This window comes from Spea bombifrons, chromosome 4 (assembly GCF_027358695.1).
Source record: "Spea bombifrons isolate aSpeBom1 chromosome 4, aSpeBom1.2.pri, whole genome shotgun sequence".
NCBI classification, from domain to species: Eukaryota; Metazoa; Chordata; class Amphibia; order Anura; family Pelobatidae; genus Spea; species Spea bombifrons.
The window spans coordinates 51,031,135-51,048,406 of record NC_071090.1 but is presented as its reverse complement, the minus strand read 5'-3'; the positions used below and the strand labels follow the sequence as shown (position 1 = coordinate 51,048,406).

General features: G+C 39.6%; 3 protein-coding genes across 3 annotated transcripts in view; 1 reads left to right on the top strand and 2 right to left on the bottom strand.

Moving 5' to 3' along the window:
- Positions 1–27: 27 nt before the first annotated feature.
- YAF2 (YY1 associated factor 2) lies at positions 28–7,105 on the bottom strand. The gene is made up of 4 exons (XM_053462106.1): positions 6,945–7,105; positions 6,638–6,763; positions 3,049–3,201; positions 28–2,209 (listed from the first exon to the last, which is right to left on the bottom strand). The coding sequence occupies exons 1-4, from the start codon at positions 6,968–6,970 to the stop codon at positions 1,972–1,974; spliced, it is 543 nt and encodes a 180-aa protein (XP_053318081.1). The 5' UTR covers positions 6,971–7,105; the 3' UTR covers positions 28–1,971.
- Positions 7,106–10,091: 2,986 nt separating this feature from the next.
- ZCRB1 (zinc finger CCHC-type and RNA binding motif containing 1) lies at positions 10,092–14,770 on the bottom strand. The gene is made up of 8 exons (XM_053462105.1): positions 14,638–14,770; positions 13,578–13,664; positions 13,466–13,494; positions 12,904–13,015; positions 12,703–12,810; positions 11,254–11,366; positions 11,091–11,166; positions 10,092–10,612 (listed from the first exon to the last, which is right to left on the bottom strand). The coding sequence occupies exons 2-8, from the start codon at positions 13,659–13,661 to the stop codon at positions 10,481–10,483; spliced, it is 654 nt and encodes a 217-aa protein (XP_053318080.1). The 5' UTR covers positions 13,662–13,664; positions 14,638–14,770; the 3' UTR covers positions 10,092–10,480.
- A 2,308-nt stretch (positions 14,771–17,078) lies between these two features.
- The window catches only part of PPHLN1 (periphilin 1), a 57,024-nt gene continuing 56,830 nt past the window's right edge, over positions 17,079–17,272 (top strand). Inside the window, exon 1 of the mRNA XM_053462871.1 lies at positions 17,079–17,176. Coding sequence (XP_053318846.1) covers positions 17,102–17,176 — 75 coding nt within the window. The 5' untranslated portion in view covers positions 17,079–17,101. The remainder of the gene's footprint in view (positions 17,177–17,272) is intronic.

Genomic DNA, 17,272 nt, shown 5'->3' with positions numbered 1-17,272 from the left:
TATATTTAACTGAACACGGATTACAGGTTCTTTTCCAAGCAGATATTTAATTGCCTTTTAGTTTCCACAAATACCGAATGCATTAATGGTCTCACCACAAAGCATGACTAGAGTTCAAAAACAGAATCTGCATGTCTGGAACCAGAAATTTTAACATTTTCTCACTACATTTTTCTGTATGGTTAAATACCTCTCTTCACCTTGGAGGTATAGGTACCTTTAAAATGGATATCCTCATGTCCTACAAATAGAAAACATCAATATAAAACAAAATATATTTTCCTCCTCACTGTTGTGCAACATTTCATAGAATTGTTAATACAAACGACAAAGTCAAAAGATACATACATATCGAAAGGAAAAGAAATGGAAGTTTAAGGAACGGCGACAACACGGAGCATTCAATTTTTTTTTTTTCTTAGGTTAGCAAAATAGCGGATTTAAAATGCAAAACACATGGAAATCAAAATAAAGAAATCCAGTGGAAAAACAAAAAAGTGTAGTGTTTTAGGGACCCCCCCCAAAAAAACTGCTAGCTAGTTATTACATATGAAATACTAAACACTAGCAGCACAATTCAGCAAAAAAAAAAAATGTAATGTATACATTAAAAATGGAAAAAGTTCATAAAAAGGCTAAATTTTATTCCTATTTAAAATCACACCAAGTACCAGCAGGTGCATTTAAGAGAATCAATTTAACGTTCCTGTAGCGGTAATAGTTGACTTTTCAGTTGTATTCGTAACTATGCATCACAATTTTTCAAATAATACATATTCAGGCAGCTTGAACTATGTTAAAATGTTTTTAGTACATGCCCGGTAAGAAACAATTCAATATGTGTCAGTATATACTAACCTAAAAGTGAAGGTGGGTATGGGTTTACTAATAACACTGTATTACAAATGATCAACCACATTTCCATGGCACTTCCACATTAATCTGTAACATTTAAGACGAAAAATATTGGGTTCACCCTTTCATTGCCTGAAAGTATCGAATATTTTGAGACGAGGGTGGGAAGAATGACATCACTAACAAGGATTCTTGTGAACTCTCACATTACAAAAAGAAAATATATATATATATATTTCTGAGATGCAGCAAATGTTATAACACTCAATGGATTGTGAAGAGTGGTTGGCATCCCCTCACATATACACGAGCACTTAAACCCAACCCTTGAAGAAGGTTGTGAATGTTGAGTACAACCTTCGTGCCAGACATTCTCTAGTCAATGATAAATCCACCCCCGGTATCATATAAAAGTTGCGATATGCTGCTGTTGTAGAAAGAGCTGGGAAACGCTAACCGTTTTGCTTGATGTGTAACAGACCGTGCTGACCAGGTGACAGGAATCATTTAAGGCTCTTTCAGCTTGAGCAGAGGGGGCAGAATCAAAGTGAACGGACCCGCATTTGACACACACCGCTATTCAAGCTTTGGTATCCCCCTTCTCTACCCCGAGGAGGGCCCTTCAGGACTGGAACCGAGTCTAAAATGAACACATCAAGCAAACCGTGTGTCCACATGCCATAGCGCGTACAAGACATTTCCTAGATCTCCACTTTCATCCCGCATGGCTCAGACTCATCATCTGCTCATTCATTTACTTGGTTAATCTTAATCTTAGAGAATCCATTAAGTGGCTTTCACTTTGTCTCTCATCACAACACAGTTAAACGTCCAATATTGTTTCCCGAGAAGAGAGTAAATGTGGAAATCATACACAGATCTTTTGTTATTTTTCGTTACAAGCTGAGCTGTGATCAGAGTTCCACCTTAAATGTGGACTAGAACCGTGCACTTACAAATGTACAGATAAAAAAATAAGTGCATTCTTAAACTTTTCTCAAAATATACCAGTTTTGCATTACATAATTCTTTTCATGAAAATGTGGTAACTATTGTCAGAAGATGCTTGTCTGAATATAGAACAGATAAAAGACTAAAGAGATTGGGGTGGGGGAACTAATGGGATTCCCCATTTACTGATGATGCCTCTCCTCTGGGTGAAGATGACCTGGATATTCCCCTTTCTGTGTTTTCAGAACCAGAACCACTCTGACTGTGCTGATCCACTGACGTGGTGCTGGATGCTGGTGGGGACTTTGTTTTCTCCTTAAAGTCTGTAATAATGACTGTCAGATCTCCCACGGTAACTTCCAGATGCTGCGCACTACTTCTATCCACGTTTTTCAATCGTGGCCTAAAGCGGACAGATTAGAATACAAAATTCATTATTAATAACACTACTAATAGTCTTTAAAAAGTCTGAAAAAAACTAAAAGATGCATTAATGCAGTCACTTTTGGGGATCTGTTAAATAGAGGTAAGATTTTATACATATTTCACATCTTACAGGGGAACTGTTACCTTCGTATCTTTTGGCACAAGATTTATTAAAAACTACTGACGGATTATTCTTGTTCTTCAGTCAGTTTGTTTTTAATCAAATCTTTTCAAGTGATATTAAGCTATTTTAATAGAACCTTTCCCACAAAGCACACCACTGCTTAGTAGGAATGGTCCCAAAAATGTAACATAGGCTATACTAGGGTTGAGCAACTGATGTGATTTACAACAATCACTTGACACGTATTTGATACAAATGTATCTAGTCCAACCTTTTGCGAAGTGGGCAGGACACCAATGAAAGGAGGTTCAACCATTAACAATGTACAAGTGATTATTGTGGTTTGACACTATTTTATCTAACTGGAAATAGGATACTATGGCTTTTCCCAGTGGTATGCACTTATAGTACACTTCTGATAAACATAAAATCTGTTATCATTGTTGCACCTTTATGTTAGACCTGATCTTATTATTATTATGATCTTGACCCCTAAAAGGTAATGCCCCATTTACAGTTTATATATATATATATATATTTTTTTTTTTAAATCAAACGCAACTTTCCCTGAAAACTAACCTGCTACGTGTGAGGAACTGCAAGTTCAAATGTCCCCAATGTAGATACCAGTGTGTACGAGTATGAATAAACGCCGCACTACACACAAAAAGGAGCATGAAAACGAAAGATACCTTGTTTTCTTGTGACTGTTCTTTTTAATAGTAGTCTCCTTTTCACTTTTTTCCTTCTCTACTTTGTCTTTTTTCTCTTTCTTTGATTGTATGGGAGGCACAAATTGCTGGGTTACCTGTTGAGCAACCAACTGCGAAACAGGACGAGGTTTTCTGTACAAAGAAAGAAGAAAATGAGAGCAGGTATTTTAAGTTACCAAAGCTGCATTGTGAGCAGGTTACGTATTAGTCTTTATATTCACATTCTCATCTGAGAATCTGAAGCAGCAGAATATGCTTTAGGTTGGTATAAAAATGAACACAATTACAATTTTATGGTGCTGTTCCACTTAGACAAAACATTAACTGAGCTCTCTAGCATTCAGCCATTGTATTCTTTCATCAGAAATTTGAATCATAAATACACAATATTATCAACGGCAGCTTTGCTTACAACTAATATTGATAAAAACAGTTTATGGTTTTGAAAAATCCTCTGCGGTTTTCTTGTTTAAAAAAAACTGTTGTAGACTAATGAAAGCCCATGGAGGAACTTTTTAAATTATTTATAGAATCCTGTGGGTGTGAGCATTCGTACTGAATCATGAACTACAAAAATAAAACTTCTTGACATGTTTTCAAAAATTATTAAAAACTAAAATATCTGCTTGCTGCAAGTTTTCACAAAGGAGAAATCCTACCAAAATGTTTTTTTCTTCAAAATCACATTAAAAATGAATGTTCAAAAAGCATCTGGTGCAGGAAGATCTCTATAATGTATAGTTAAATCTGTGTTCATCAAGGTCTCCTCACACATTGATATATGCATTATACAGGGCCAGCTCAGCCCTTCTTGCTAGAGACACTTGATAGTATCGGCCTTTATAATGAAGTGAAAAGTAGATACTGCAGCTCTCCTTGAAACTCTCTCTTTAGTGAATAAACTCCCCCGGCTCCTGATCACCTTGTGGTACACAAAAGAATATCGTAATCACCAAGACACTACCGTTCTACAGAGGGGAGGATTATGTCGGAGAAGCAGGTGTTCGTTAGCATCGCCATATAGAATCAGCCAAGTTACCCATAATATCTCGACTGACAACAACGGCCACCTCCAGGTCTGCAGATAAAGGAGATTTACTAAAAAAAGGAGCTAAAACAGGTTTTTGTTAATTTAATCCTACGTTGCTGTATTTACACTCAAGGAGAATAATAGGTTTTGTCCATGTGACTTCCCCCATGAAGATTTTAAATATGTCATAAATAAGGAAGAATTGGGTTTACACAAACCCAACAATAAACAACACAGGCACCTAGAACAGGGCTTCTAACTTCAATTTTAAGGCCTTCTATGCATTATTATGGAGTGCGTTTTCCAAAGCACTATTTTTCAGGTAAACATTTCACCTCACTTATGAAGGGCTAACCCCCATAGGGTTTGGATGCTTATGGAGAGTCATTGGAGAGATTTCTTGAAAGTTATTGATTTTACCATTATTTATGAAGGACCAGCTCAGCACTTTCTACAGCTGAAAATAAATTATGTAGACATTTATAATGCATAGTGAAGCTGGTCTGCATTTGCCCAGTTCATATATACCAATATCACATTTCTTAATATAAAGTGGCCAAAAACCAAGGATAAAAAGCACAAAACTTTACTGCTTTAAATAAATTTGCTAATGTAAAATAGTTAATAGCTTTAAGTAGAGGCAGCTGGGGAGGTGTAGAATCCAAAAAGTCTCATTTTCTTTACTGTTTAGAAAATGAGACTTTGGATTCTACACATAACTAATGAAATTGTGCACCAATTTGCATGCAGTAAAATGCATTGGAGTCCATGCAAATTATACCGACGTGCCCTGAACTTGGAAAAAGAGCTGAACTGGACCTTTTGCAAAGCAACTAAATGAGGAGAAATAATAAAGATTACATAGTGTGCTCACGTGGGTTTATATATTTACATATGCTTGTTTAGTTTGCTAACCTGTAAGATTTGTAGAATTTTGGGGGAAGTCACAGATTGGCATTAAATAAGGCCAGCCACGGGGCAACAGTTCCATAGCAGCCCACCTTACTATACATTAGATGATGATGAATGAATTGCCATATTTATCTACCAGTGTGAACTCTTGAACACCATTACTATGAATGTACATAGCAGTGTATCTAAACTGCAATAAACTCCTCCTACATGTATGTTAAGAAACACTTTCTTAACCCCTTAATGACAAAGCCCGTAAAATGCATTGTTTTCAATGGGTTTAGGGACCGCCCATTGTCCTGAAGGGGTTAATGATTGCATGAATGGCATCTGATTTTTACTGTGAGACAACATCAAATCAAAGCTCCACGCTGCTTTCTCGATATCTAATAACTACAACTGAAAACGAAACTTTTTTATTTATTTTTTTAAGTAACTTGACTTGTCCACTAGAAACACAATGCAGTACCTAAGCATGTTTCCCTTCCTTGCACCAGCACCCCATGCTATTTGGCGCCCATGCCCATGATGCAGACCGGGTGCTGCTGGGTTAATACACGCAACGGAGAATTTTACACACTCCCAACAATCCCAATAGACAGGCTGTCAGGAGATAGCCACAAAGCGGTATTATATCAACAAAAAGGTTGGCTTGCAGGAAGAGAGGAAACTGAAAGAATGATTTATATGCATTTTTCTTTAGCGTGGCTTTCCCTTTAAGTTGTGTTATTGGTTGCTCCCCAAGCATATAGTAGAGAAACAGTAGGCTGAAAAAATAATGGTGATAAATGCCACTGAATGATCTAATCAATAGCATGGTCTTCCCATCGTCTCAGCTTGTGAAAACATGGAGAACTGGGCCATCGAAAACGAATAAAATGTTGTAGGCAGCATCAAAACCCCATCCCATAGATCAGGCACTTGAAGCCATTAATCTCTTAATATTTTTCTCAATATGGGATTCCATCTGATCATTTATTGGTCAGCAGAGGAACCTTGTTTAGTTAAGGTGGATCTAGAGGATGCCAACACAGAAAGAGATGTAGTTACGTGGGCATTCAGGACCGCAGAGTTCTCTCCTCTCCAAGGTTCTGAAAGCTAATGTGACTCTACAGCTAGTTCCATGTTGGTCCAAAAATTACTGTGATTTTTTTTTCGTGCCAGGTAGATTTTAATGTGAGTTCATGTTTAACACCTAAAGCGTAGATGTTATTCTGCGGACTATGCCCATCAAACACGGCTCTGTGACCACGCGCCCGATGTGTATAGCAGTATATTATTGCGTGGATCACCGGTTACATGACGGCTCCCTCAGGTATAACACGCAATAGCTTACATCAGCGTGTCGGTCACAGATGGTACCCACTGGATGTTTTGTTCATGTGTGTTAGTCTCAGTGGGCACACACCAGCTCTTATCCCAGAGTCTCACCAGGTGGAGATGCCCACATCATACCCCGTGGGCCCGGCTGTGCTATTGTGTATCAGTCTCATCAGCTGGGGGCACCACGCACACCACACACATCATGCCCTTAGTGTCATGTTGTGAGCCGCTCTCACCGGTGGAGGTCCCCTTTCACACCATTATCGCTGGTGTGGTGTTATTGTGTGTGTCTGTAAATCTCACCGGGTGGACGTCCCCTTGCGCACATCGCACATCAAGCACTTGAAGGCCTCGGCGCTGTTCTTGAAGGTGCACACACTGCAGTCCCAGTAGCCCTCGTCAGAGGACGGCTTCGGCTGCCGCTTGGGCCTGGAGGGAGGAAAAAAGGTATGAGTCGGGCGCATGGATGTATGTAGACGGCGCGGCCTGCACTGTTGCCCCTAGCCTCGGGATTTCCTGTTTGGTGAGGAGGGGATTTCGCTGCCCACCCTCTGTATATGGTCTGCAAGGCTCCTCCCTATTACCTCACCTTCCCCATCCTCTCTCTCACCTGGTCGGGCTTTTCTTGTCTCCCATGCTTACGCTGGGGGGAGTGTACAGTCAGCGGAGGCCGAGCTGAGATAGCCCGGGCTAAGAGGCGGGAGCAGGCGGCTGCACCGACCGCTATCACCCGCAGCCAGCTGTCCGCCGCCGCCAGTGGGACACGTGACCCGGGCCAGCCAATCAGAGCGCTGGTAGAGCCGAACTCGGACTGCGAGAGAGGCGGCTGCACATCATCTGACTGTGCACTGGGAGCTGGGAAAGGGGCTGTAATGGAGTCGCAGCCAGGACTGCGCACACAGATGGCGGGGGATGTGCGAGGCTGGCAGGGGTGTACGTGATCACACAGAGGGAGCGTGGGCAGGAGAGGATGCAGCAGCGGGGACAACGGGAGGAGAGCAGGCGCAGGGTGCAGGCAAGGACACAGCAAGTGTTTGTGCAGACAAAGGGTGGTTATTGTCTGGTGCAGGGGGTGAGCAATACAACATGTAACAAGGAAGGAGGATCTCTCACCGTCTTGTCAGGTTTGTGCTACAATAAAAAAAGAAAAAATATATATATATAAATATATATATATTCAAGTGATGTCATCAGCTATGAAGATGACGTCAATGGCTCTCAAATCTCAAGGGCCTCTAGCTAGCAGCATTACTGGAGGCAGGTGGCCATGGCCTGTAATGTTTTAGTACTCTAGTTGGTATTGCTCACCATGGTGATGATCTAATGTTGAGGGTGATAAAAATAATGTCAGTGTAAAGTCATTTCAGATGTTCTGAGGTGTCGACTTCCGCCACATCGTAGTTGACTACTGGACTAGTTTTGTATTTTAAAATGATTAGAATAAGTAACCTTTTAGCCAGGGGGAGTTTCACTAAAAGTTTTTGCCGTAGCTTTGGAGAAAAAATGCGTATAAGAAAGAGCTTTGCCTTAAACATGGAGCTTGAAAGGAGAGTTGGTTTCAGCTCTCTAACTTCAGTATGCTTGGCGAAGGACCAAGCCTAACAAGTCTCACGTCCCAGAAAGGTGGCCCGTGAGCTTATTTTCAAGAAATCTATTATTATCTTTGCTTGTAGGATGCAGGGGTCAAGTCCAGCCCAGCCATTCTTGAAGGAGCAGCTCATTACGGTTGGGTCTTCACACTCTGAATTTTACTCTCTAGTATCACTATAGGTTAGGTAAGGCAGCACTCGCACAGTTACATTCAAGCACTTGTTTGTCTTTTCAGGCCAGAAATTGGACTTGTCGGTCACAGGCAATTGGGCGAAGAATTAGCCGCATCCTGCTCTATATTTGTTGTTCATGTTATGGTTCCTTTACAGGGGAGTGGAAAGTTCTCCAGCAATGTAAAAATTTTGGGTTGGTTCTCACTTAGATGGAGAAACCGTAGTCTTCTTTTTATGTAAGCTATAGGTTCAAGTGTTTTATGTCTTTTATTTACTGCTATTGTTAAACTCTCGATGAAAAACCATGAGCTTTTCTGTTTGAAATTTGGGTCTGTTCATGTTTTGTCAGTATAATGTTTCTTTTTCGAGTGTGTTGTCTAAAACACTCAATAAGGGCAAAGCGTACTGAGCTAATGCTGAATGAAAGGCTGATCTGGCACTGTGTAAAGCTATGGCTTTTCAAGATCCAGCTCAGCCTCTTCTTGCAGCTCCCAGGTTAGTGAGTAAGCCATTTATAGGCAATGTCGGCTTATATTTATGGACTTGCATGTTCTTGGTTTATACACGGATAAGCTATAACATTATGACCACCTGCCTGATATCGTCTAGATATTGTCTATTCCCCCTTTTGGACTGCACTAGACCTCTGAAGGTGACTAAGATGTTAGCAGCAGATATCTTTAAGTCCTGTAAGTTGTGAGGTGGGGCCTCCATGGATGTATCCTGGTGCCATGTGTTCTCCAGGTAAGCAACGCACCCGGCCATCTATGCGATGTAGAAGAAAACGTGATTCATCAGGCCACCTTCTATTGCTCCGTGGTCCAGTTCTTATGCTCACGTGCCCATTGTAGGCAGTGGACAGCATGGGCACTCTGACTGGTCTGCCCCATACGCAACAAACTGCGATTCACTGTGTGTTCTGACACCTATCAGCACCAGCATTAACTTTTTAAGCAATCTGACCACACTTGGCATTTGTTACTCTGATCTTTATATATAAATATATATAAATATAGATAGTTTACTTTACTGGCTAGTAGATAAGAGGAACCACTACTTACCTACTGAAATGCATAGTGCCAACTGTAAAAGTTATGTGGTGAGGGTCAATGGTCTGTGGCAGCTTTTCAGGGTTTGGACCAGGCCCCTTCCAGTGAAGGCTAATGTTAATGGTACAGCATACAAAGACAATTGTATGGTTATAGCTTTGTGGCACCAGTTTGAGAAAGACCCTTTCATGTTCCAGCATGACTGTGCCCCTGTGCACAAAGGCCCATAAAGACATGGCTTGACAAGTTTCGGTGTAAAGGAACTTGACTGGCCCACACAGAGCCCTGACCTCAACCTCATAGAATCTTTGGGATGAATTGGAAAGCTGATTGCGAGTCAGGCCTTCTCGTCCCACATCAGCACCCCGACCTCCCAGAGATTTGGAAAGCCTTGCCGGAATAGTGGTGGTGTTTATAGTGTATATTTAATGTAATACTTCAGGTTCTGTATGCTGTTCATACCAAAGAAATACCTATTTCTTTACCTAGCAAGTCCATAGCCACATCTGGTTCCATCTGCAGAATCCAGGCATTTACTGATCACCGCAATCCTGCTCCGTAACACAAGCTAACTTGTTATTAGCCGTGTGACTAGCAGTTGTCAAATACCCTAACGCAAGCTAGATTTTTCAGATACAGCAATGCTGGTTTGCTGCAAATCTTAATCTAGTTAAAATCAAAATGCTAATATTACAAGAAAGCTATTGTACGGCTTTACAAAGTTTGATTGGGGCTGTATGAAAAGCTGAGCGGTTTCTGTTTTTATTGAAGTCTCCTATGGATAGGGATCCTCTACATTTACACTAACAAAGACAAAAAGTGATATAGACAAATGGTCTTAGAAGTAAGCATTGTAAGATTTGTAAGGCTTATAAAATAGTGCTGCTAATAGAACTTGCCTAATTTGACATTTAAGTTGAAATAACCAACAAAAAAAAGCACTGCAGCCTTAACGACTTTATAAAATGTAAAGAATAAAATGGAAGATGCAGGAATATGCATTGCTGCCCATTAATGGACCAATATATACATGGTAATCACCCAAGCTCACCTATCACCAAATGAATAGTGACTGACTGAATCAAGTCACAAAGACTTTATAATTACAAATATTAAACATAGCTAGGGCAAGTCTCATTTTATAAAAAGTTGTATATAACAAATATTTAACGCATTATGTACACAACCTAACTTTCTAAACGATTACTAATAAGGTTTACAATGTCCAACAGCCTCTGGAAACCAGCATTGAAAGGCTTTTCTTTTATAGAACCCCGTAACTAGTTACTGAACTGTCCAACACAAGCCTCCATGAATTTGATAATGCTATATACTCAGTCACTAAGCTCGTCTTCATCACTGAAATATGCACTCTTTTTTATTCTAGGTCTCCTTGAATCTTCTGACGAAGAAGCTTGAGCTGCACTCTGTTTGAATTTATTCTTCTCTTCTTCAATTCTTGCTTGCTAAAATGCAGTACAAAGAATACAATGAGTGTGTATCGATGAACAGTCGTAAAGCTACAAAATAAAGATTTTTCCCAAAAAAGGTGCATGATGTCGTCTCTTGGCCAAGTATATAGCCTGACATACTCCTAAACCAGGATTACCTTTTATATACAATTTGAGTATTTGGGCTAGGATTCCTAATATTCTGACTGCTTTTGTGTCACAAGACACAATGCAAGAAGTTGAAATGTTTCTAATTATGCATTAAGTAACTAAGATTACCATAACCATTAAAAGCCAACATGTTCATTTCTTCTTCCATTCTTGAAGTTCTCATTTTATACTGCATGCCGCTTGCCCATCACGGAAAGACTTCTGAGTTTACTTTACATAGCGATCATTTACATGAATATGTACACTAGATTATCCATAAAAAGATGTTAAACTGTCACTATTCTCTCTCTATTTATATTTTAAATATTATAATTTTTTTTACCTGAAAAGCTATTGCTTGACTGAGGCTGTCAAGAGTTGGGTCTTCTCCTTCATCTTCACTTTCTCCCTCCTCAATGCTAAATAAATGGATAAATAAAAGAATTTCAGATACGCACTGATAGATACTAAGGTCCCACCAATAAACGCTAGAGGTTAATACGTACATTTCTTCCTCTGGTTGAGCGTTTTTCTTCCTTCTCTTTTTTTCTTTTTTCTGAGGTGGTTCTCGTTCTCCCAGCATATTTTTAGGACAAGCATAACTCAAATGACCCGTATCCTGTAAAATACTTTGATTTTAAATACAAATCTACAGTATAAAATGTGCATTCCATCTGTACAGTCCTCAAATGTTTAAAAACTTGTGATCCGAGGCAACTTTTAATAAGTTACAGGATATGTGATACACTTTATTATGCCTTAATGCGTATGATAGGTGGGTGGTCCCTTTTAATATTCACAGAAAGTGTTCACGTTTATTTAAATGACAATTTCCTGACACTTTTTACCTCTACATTTTGCTCTGTTGCATCTCTCATATGCCGGCTGCACCCGAGCGCCTGGAAATATTCCTGGTGCTTAGACTCGGCGTGCAAGGACTGACCATTACACTAACAGGGACTTTTATGCCATTGCATTCTAAATTCATAGACATGAAGTTGGTCCCCCCTTTGCAACTATAACAGCTCCCCCTTTCTGGCGAGGCTTTTCACAAGATTTTGGAGTGTTTCTGCTGGAATTTATGCCCATTCATCCAGTAGAGAATTTGTGAGGTAAGGACCAAATGTTGGACCAGAAGGCCTGGCTTGCAATATCAGTTGCAGTTCAACCCAAAGGTGTTCGATGGGGTTGAGGTCGGGGCTCTGGGCAGCCAATCAAGTTCTCCCACACCAAACTCATCCAACCATTACCTTATGGACCTTGCTCTGTGCACTGGGACACAGTCATGCTAGAAAAGGGCCTTCCCCAAACTGTTCCCACTAAGTTGGAAGCAGACAATTGTCCAAATTGTCTTAGTATACTTAAGCGTTAAGATTTACCTTCACTAGAAGTAAGGGGCCCAGCCCCTGAAAAACAGCCTCATACTGTTATCCCTTCTCCACCAAACATTACAGTTGGCACAATGCAGTCAGGTAGGTCACGTTCTCCTGGCACTCCCCAAACCCAGACTCGATTATTTGACTGCTAAACAGTTTCCACTGCTCCAGAGTCCAACACTGGTGTGCTTTACACCACTCGAGCCGACGCTTGGCATTGCACGTGGTGATGTGAGGCTTCTTAAACGCACTATAAATATGTTCTCATTTCTACAAGTTTTCACGCAACCCAACTTTATATGTAAGCACAGAGGCCCTTTATCAGCAACCATCCCTCCTGTGTTCCAATGGAACGTCGTGTTCGCTAAATGATTAGAAAATCCTTTAGCAATTATGTAACGTGGCTAGAAATGTCCTTGTTTTCCCACAAAACAGCTAAGTGACCCCAAACTTTTGAACAGTCGCACATTTATAGAATCATATGCTGCCCTTGATACACATTACTTTCATTGTTCAAGAGAAATTAACCAGGAAAAGGAAATGCATAGAAGACACAAGAGAAAAGTTCGTTTGACTCACCCCACATTCGTAACATCTGGACTTGTCTGTGTAATTACGCCTCCGGATAAACTCAGCTGCTCTGCCATTGTCTATGGCAATACTCGCTTTTATTACTCTGCCAAATAGCTACGGGGTGAAAAGCACAAGTTACTCTATGGAACTGCTGGGGGTTATTTGAATATCGCATAAATAGAGAAAACAGAGTTTGGAAAAACATACTTCTTTGTTATTTAGAGCTCTAACGCAGTGCTGCGCCGACTCCTTATCCAGAAATAAAACGAACGCGACCCCTTTGCTTTTCCGAGAATCTTTGTCCCGCAAAACAGTCACTCTGGAGAAGAACGGAAGAAAGGGGGAACGGAAGAAAGGGGGAACGCTGCATTAATAGCATTAGTGGACTAAGACATGCCTGATTTGTTAAGCCTTTGCTGTTAGGACAGGATCGTCCATAATCATGGCAGTTGTGCTGAATGCTGGAGAACCAAAGGCTAATTTATGGGATTAGCATGAAATCGCAATGACTTTGTAACAAAGCAGTGTCATTCCATGTAAACAATAACTTATTAATATAATATGCTATTTTGGGTGAAATAATACAAATAATAATTGCTGGTGCCAGGAGACAAAGTGCAATTATTAATGAAAAACACATGCTCATTGTAAATGAAATTATATTTTGGGCCAAGTCATTATATGCTCTACATCCAGCAGGTTCAGTAGCTAAAAACAACCAAAATAAATCATGCCTAACCAATAAAAATGGCAGACAGAGCTTACTTACTTTACTACTTTTCCGTATTTCGAGAAAATCTGAAAGGCAACAGTAAATGCAGTTAGGAAGTTGGTTACGGTAAACACACGTCGGAACGTTTACTGTACATACGTGTACATACCCTGTGTAGATCATTGTTGGTCAAAGAGAAGGGTAGGTTGGAAACATATGCTGTGCTTTTGCTTGGAGCCAGGCCTCCGCTCATATTCTTTAGAGGAAAAAAAAAACCACACAATTACTATAAGAACAAGTGAAATGTGTTGTCAGATATGTAGCATAATGAAATATAAATCCCCTCAGTACTTTTGTCTTAATACATTGTTCTGTCCAATGTACCTGATGCCCTGTAGTGATGACGGCAGCCACAGAGCCCCGGCTGAGGGTGCTGCCATGGTTCAGGACTAGGGCAGTACCAAATACGTGGATACTTATATCCATACGACTGAGCTAACATGGGGTGATTTATTTTTCCTAACTAATTTACCTATACATTAGGCAGGGCCAACTCAGCACGCTTGGCCCTTCGCAACGCATAGTGAAGTCAGGGAGCTGAATTGCTCAACTCCCTTGCAAACTATCCAAATCCATCCCCTCACACAATCAATCTCTATTACCGGTACTTTATTGCTCATCAGAGTCAGGTTTCTCCTGTTTACATATAGAAACACAGAACACAATATTTGGTGGGTGCGATTGAGCATTGGCTTACTTTTGCATCATCAAAACCTTTATGGCAATTTATATGTGGGAGAAAACAGGCTAAAATGTAAAAAATGACCCAAAATAAATTGACAGAGAAATAAAAAATTGATGACAACCATCTACACAATAGTACAATTTATATAGTCAGGCATTACCTTGTAGATATATGTGCTTGAGCATTAAACTGATGACCTCAAAATCCTAGAGCTGAATAGTTCTATTAACTGTTAAGCTCACAGTCACGTACGTACGTGTGTGTGTGTGTGTGTGTGTGTGTGTGTGTGTGTGTATATATATATATATATATATATATATATATATATATATATATATATATATATATAAAAACCCCATTCATCTTCGTGTGCACCCACTTAAGATGCTTAGTGAATACAATTTTTCTAATATAAATAATACTTAAGCCTCTCTCCGAATACCACTATCTTAAAGGGTTCATAATCGGCCTTTGAATCACTTACCGGCGTTTAGTAACGTTGCAATTGCGACAGAAATAAACATACATCTAACTAAAGATGTCCAGACTTCTCGCGATCGCTTCCTGCATACTATTTGGTCATGTGACCTTGTTAAAGCGCAGGGCTACAGGAAGCGAACTGGGTCAAAATGCTTCAAGAGTGTATGGTCTTTTTATTCTACTTATTAAAGATCTGAGGGTCTCGGTGGGTTTCTTACTGTTATATGGCAAATTCAAAATAGGACAGACTCTCTTTATCATCTAATAAATAAAGACATCCATATGGACTGTTACTAGAAGTAACCATTTGGTTGCAACTATTACTGTTCAGTACTAAAGAACTTAACAGACAATTAAGTTCTGACTTAGCACAGTTAAACCATTTGCTTGAATACAGTTAAGGATGTATTTACGTTCTAAGAAATTGTGATGTGTCTACGGAGGGAGCTGCAGCTTCTCCATAAGGTAAGTGTAATGCATATTTTGGAGCTGTCAGGTGTACACGTTAACAATTGTTATAAATACCACACCTTTATTGCCTAAATCATTCATTTTTTCTCCTTTGTAACATAGTAAAAAAACATACAAAACATAATACCAACGAGAATAATCAAAAAATGTCTACTTTATTTTCATGCAATAATTGGTTATTTTAGGAAAATGCAAGATAATTCTGAGACTCGTCCGTATTTCTGAGAATGTGTTCTTTACTGTCGTCCTCGTGGGATTCGAACTCTTCTAGTCTTGAGGATTGAAACGCAGACAGCACCTTCGGAAGAAGTTTGTCCTAGATCTCTTCCTGTAGGGGACTGACGTCACATGATCCGTACGAGGCAACACGGGAAGTTGTTAGTACAGGAAGAAAGGGAGAAGTGTTCTCTATGTGGCTGTAACACCTGCAGCTCCGTGAGTATATTAATATGGAGAATTAGAGCGTTGCTTCATGTAAAGCTTAAGCATTCCTCTGCGTATTGACTTCTAGAATGTCTTCACAAAGGCACAAAAGCTCACCCGCTGCATCTCGAGTATTGTGGCCGGTCCTTGGTCCGGTAGCTGTAATCAATCAATGACGCTATAGGTGATGTTATATATACTGTATATATATATATATATAGCTCAGCTTTTTATTAGTGATCATGTCCCAGTGCCGTTTTTAAGCAGGGACTGTTATCGTTTCTGAGGTGATGGTTAATCACCTGTCCAGTTTAAACTTAACATAAAAAAGATAAAGTTATGTTCTTAGAGAGTAAAATACTTTCTTTAAGGGATGGTTTAGTGTCCACGGTGCAACTGAGTAAAGAAGAATGCATATTCAAGTAGTCTGTGAGTATTTTAATGTGCGTTCTTCAAAATGAAAACATAACAAAAGACTCTGTGTTCTAACAATTCTTGGCAGTCAGTGGCGATATAGTGCTCCCATTGACATCAAAGTGCATGTGTACAGGGGTTTGCTGAGCTGACTAATGATAATCATAGCGCATGCATGGAGATCGGGTGGGGAAAGGGGGGGGTCGTACATTTGCATGGGGGTCACCGTCTAATAACTTGCATAATGCACCTGCGCACCTGTTCCTAATTTTCCAATAATTGTGTATGTTTTTACATTTTATAACTTCTTTTGTCGCTGAAGTGATTGATATGTGTGTGTACAAGATGCAAATCAACCTGGTTTCATATCGCTAAAGTGCTTTGTGTAGCTTAATGTTATGAACGGCTAACTTAAACCTGGAAAAGCCTGTCATAGATCATAGTAAAATTAGTGAGTAGATAGGTTTCAATTGACAGGCAAATATATAGTTCAGCGAAAATATATATGCACGCAAAAATATTTCATAGTGATTAAACTCGCTCAATGGATATACTTGTCTTACTAAACTGTCATTATCCACGTTATATCATTATATTAGGTCATTGTATTAGGTCATCGCTAAAATCTGGTATACTGTATTAAATGATTTATATATATCATGCAGAATGATATACTTGTGTTTGTTAATTTTTAATCATTTATATATATTTTGCAGATTTTGGTTGAAGACGCCCTTTTTCTGTGGTAAAAAGGCATTTCACAAGTAAGTTACATTTTTTTCTGGTTTAAGACAATGTTCTTTGTAAGGTAACAGTCATTTCCATTTTGTATTACAGTTGTGTTACATCATTGTGTTTCTGTTACATACATGTTGTATTGCAACTGAGCTCTGGCCAGTTTCACAGGTTTTGGAGATAGCAACGTGGTTGGATTGCTGATGGGTTCATTGCAAAACATTTACACATTCTTTGTATGACGAGCAAGAAGATTCTTCTGAGTTAAATTAATTAGTCTAAGCATGTTAATCTTCTGTTAGACTCTTTATTGGGGTTGTCCTTTTGTAATTGTACCATGTTCTTCTGTCTGTCTGAAAAGCAACTTTTCCTTTTCATGCATTTCTTTTTTTTTCTATATTTTAGTGGACTTTAGACAAGAAGAAATGTGGGCTGAAGGTAGATGTGAATATGAGCGGCTTCCTAGACATCGCCTCCCCCCACGTGATTATCCTCCTGATGTGAGTAACTTTTGTCTTCCTCCTGGCATGCCTGTTATTAAATATGCATCAGATATGCAGTGCTGATTTTCAGATTGGCCATGCAAGGCTGACAAA

Excerpts from the sequence above, each read along its gene's own strand:
- YAF2 (XM_053462106.1), bottom strand. The coding sequence starts at position 6,970 with ATGGGAGACAAGAAAAGCCCGACCAG. Across the intron at positions 6,764-6,944 it reads GACAAGAAAAGCCCGACCAG|GCCCAAGCGGCAGCCGAAGC; the intron begins GTGAGAGAGAGG and ends TCCTCCCTCCAG. Across the intron at positions 3,202-6,637 it reads CGCAAGGGGACGTCCACCCG|AAAACCTCGTCCTGTTTCGC; the intron begins GTGAGATTTACA and ends TTCTTTGTACAG.
- ZCRB1 (XM_053462105.1), bottom strand. The coding sequence starts at position 13,661 with ATGAGCGGAGGCCTGGCTCCAAGCAAAAGCACAGCATATGTTTCCAAC. Across the intron at positions 13,495-13,577 it reads CCAACAATGATCTACACAGG|ATTTTCTCGAAATACGGAAA; the intron begins GTATGTACACGT and ends GTTGCCTTTCAG. Across the intron at positions 11,167-11,253 it reads GCTCAACCAGAGGAAGAAAT|CATTGAGGAGGGAGAAAGTG; the intron begins GTACGTATTAAC and ends CCATTTATTTAG.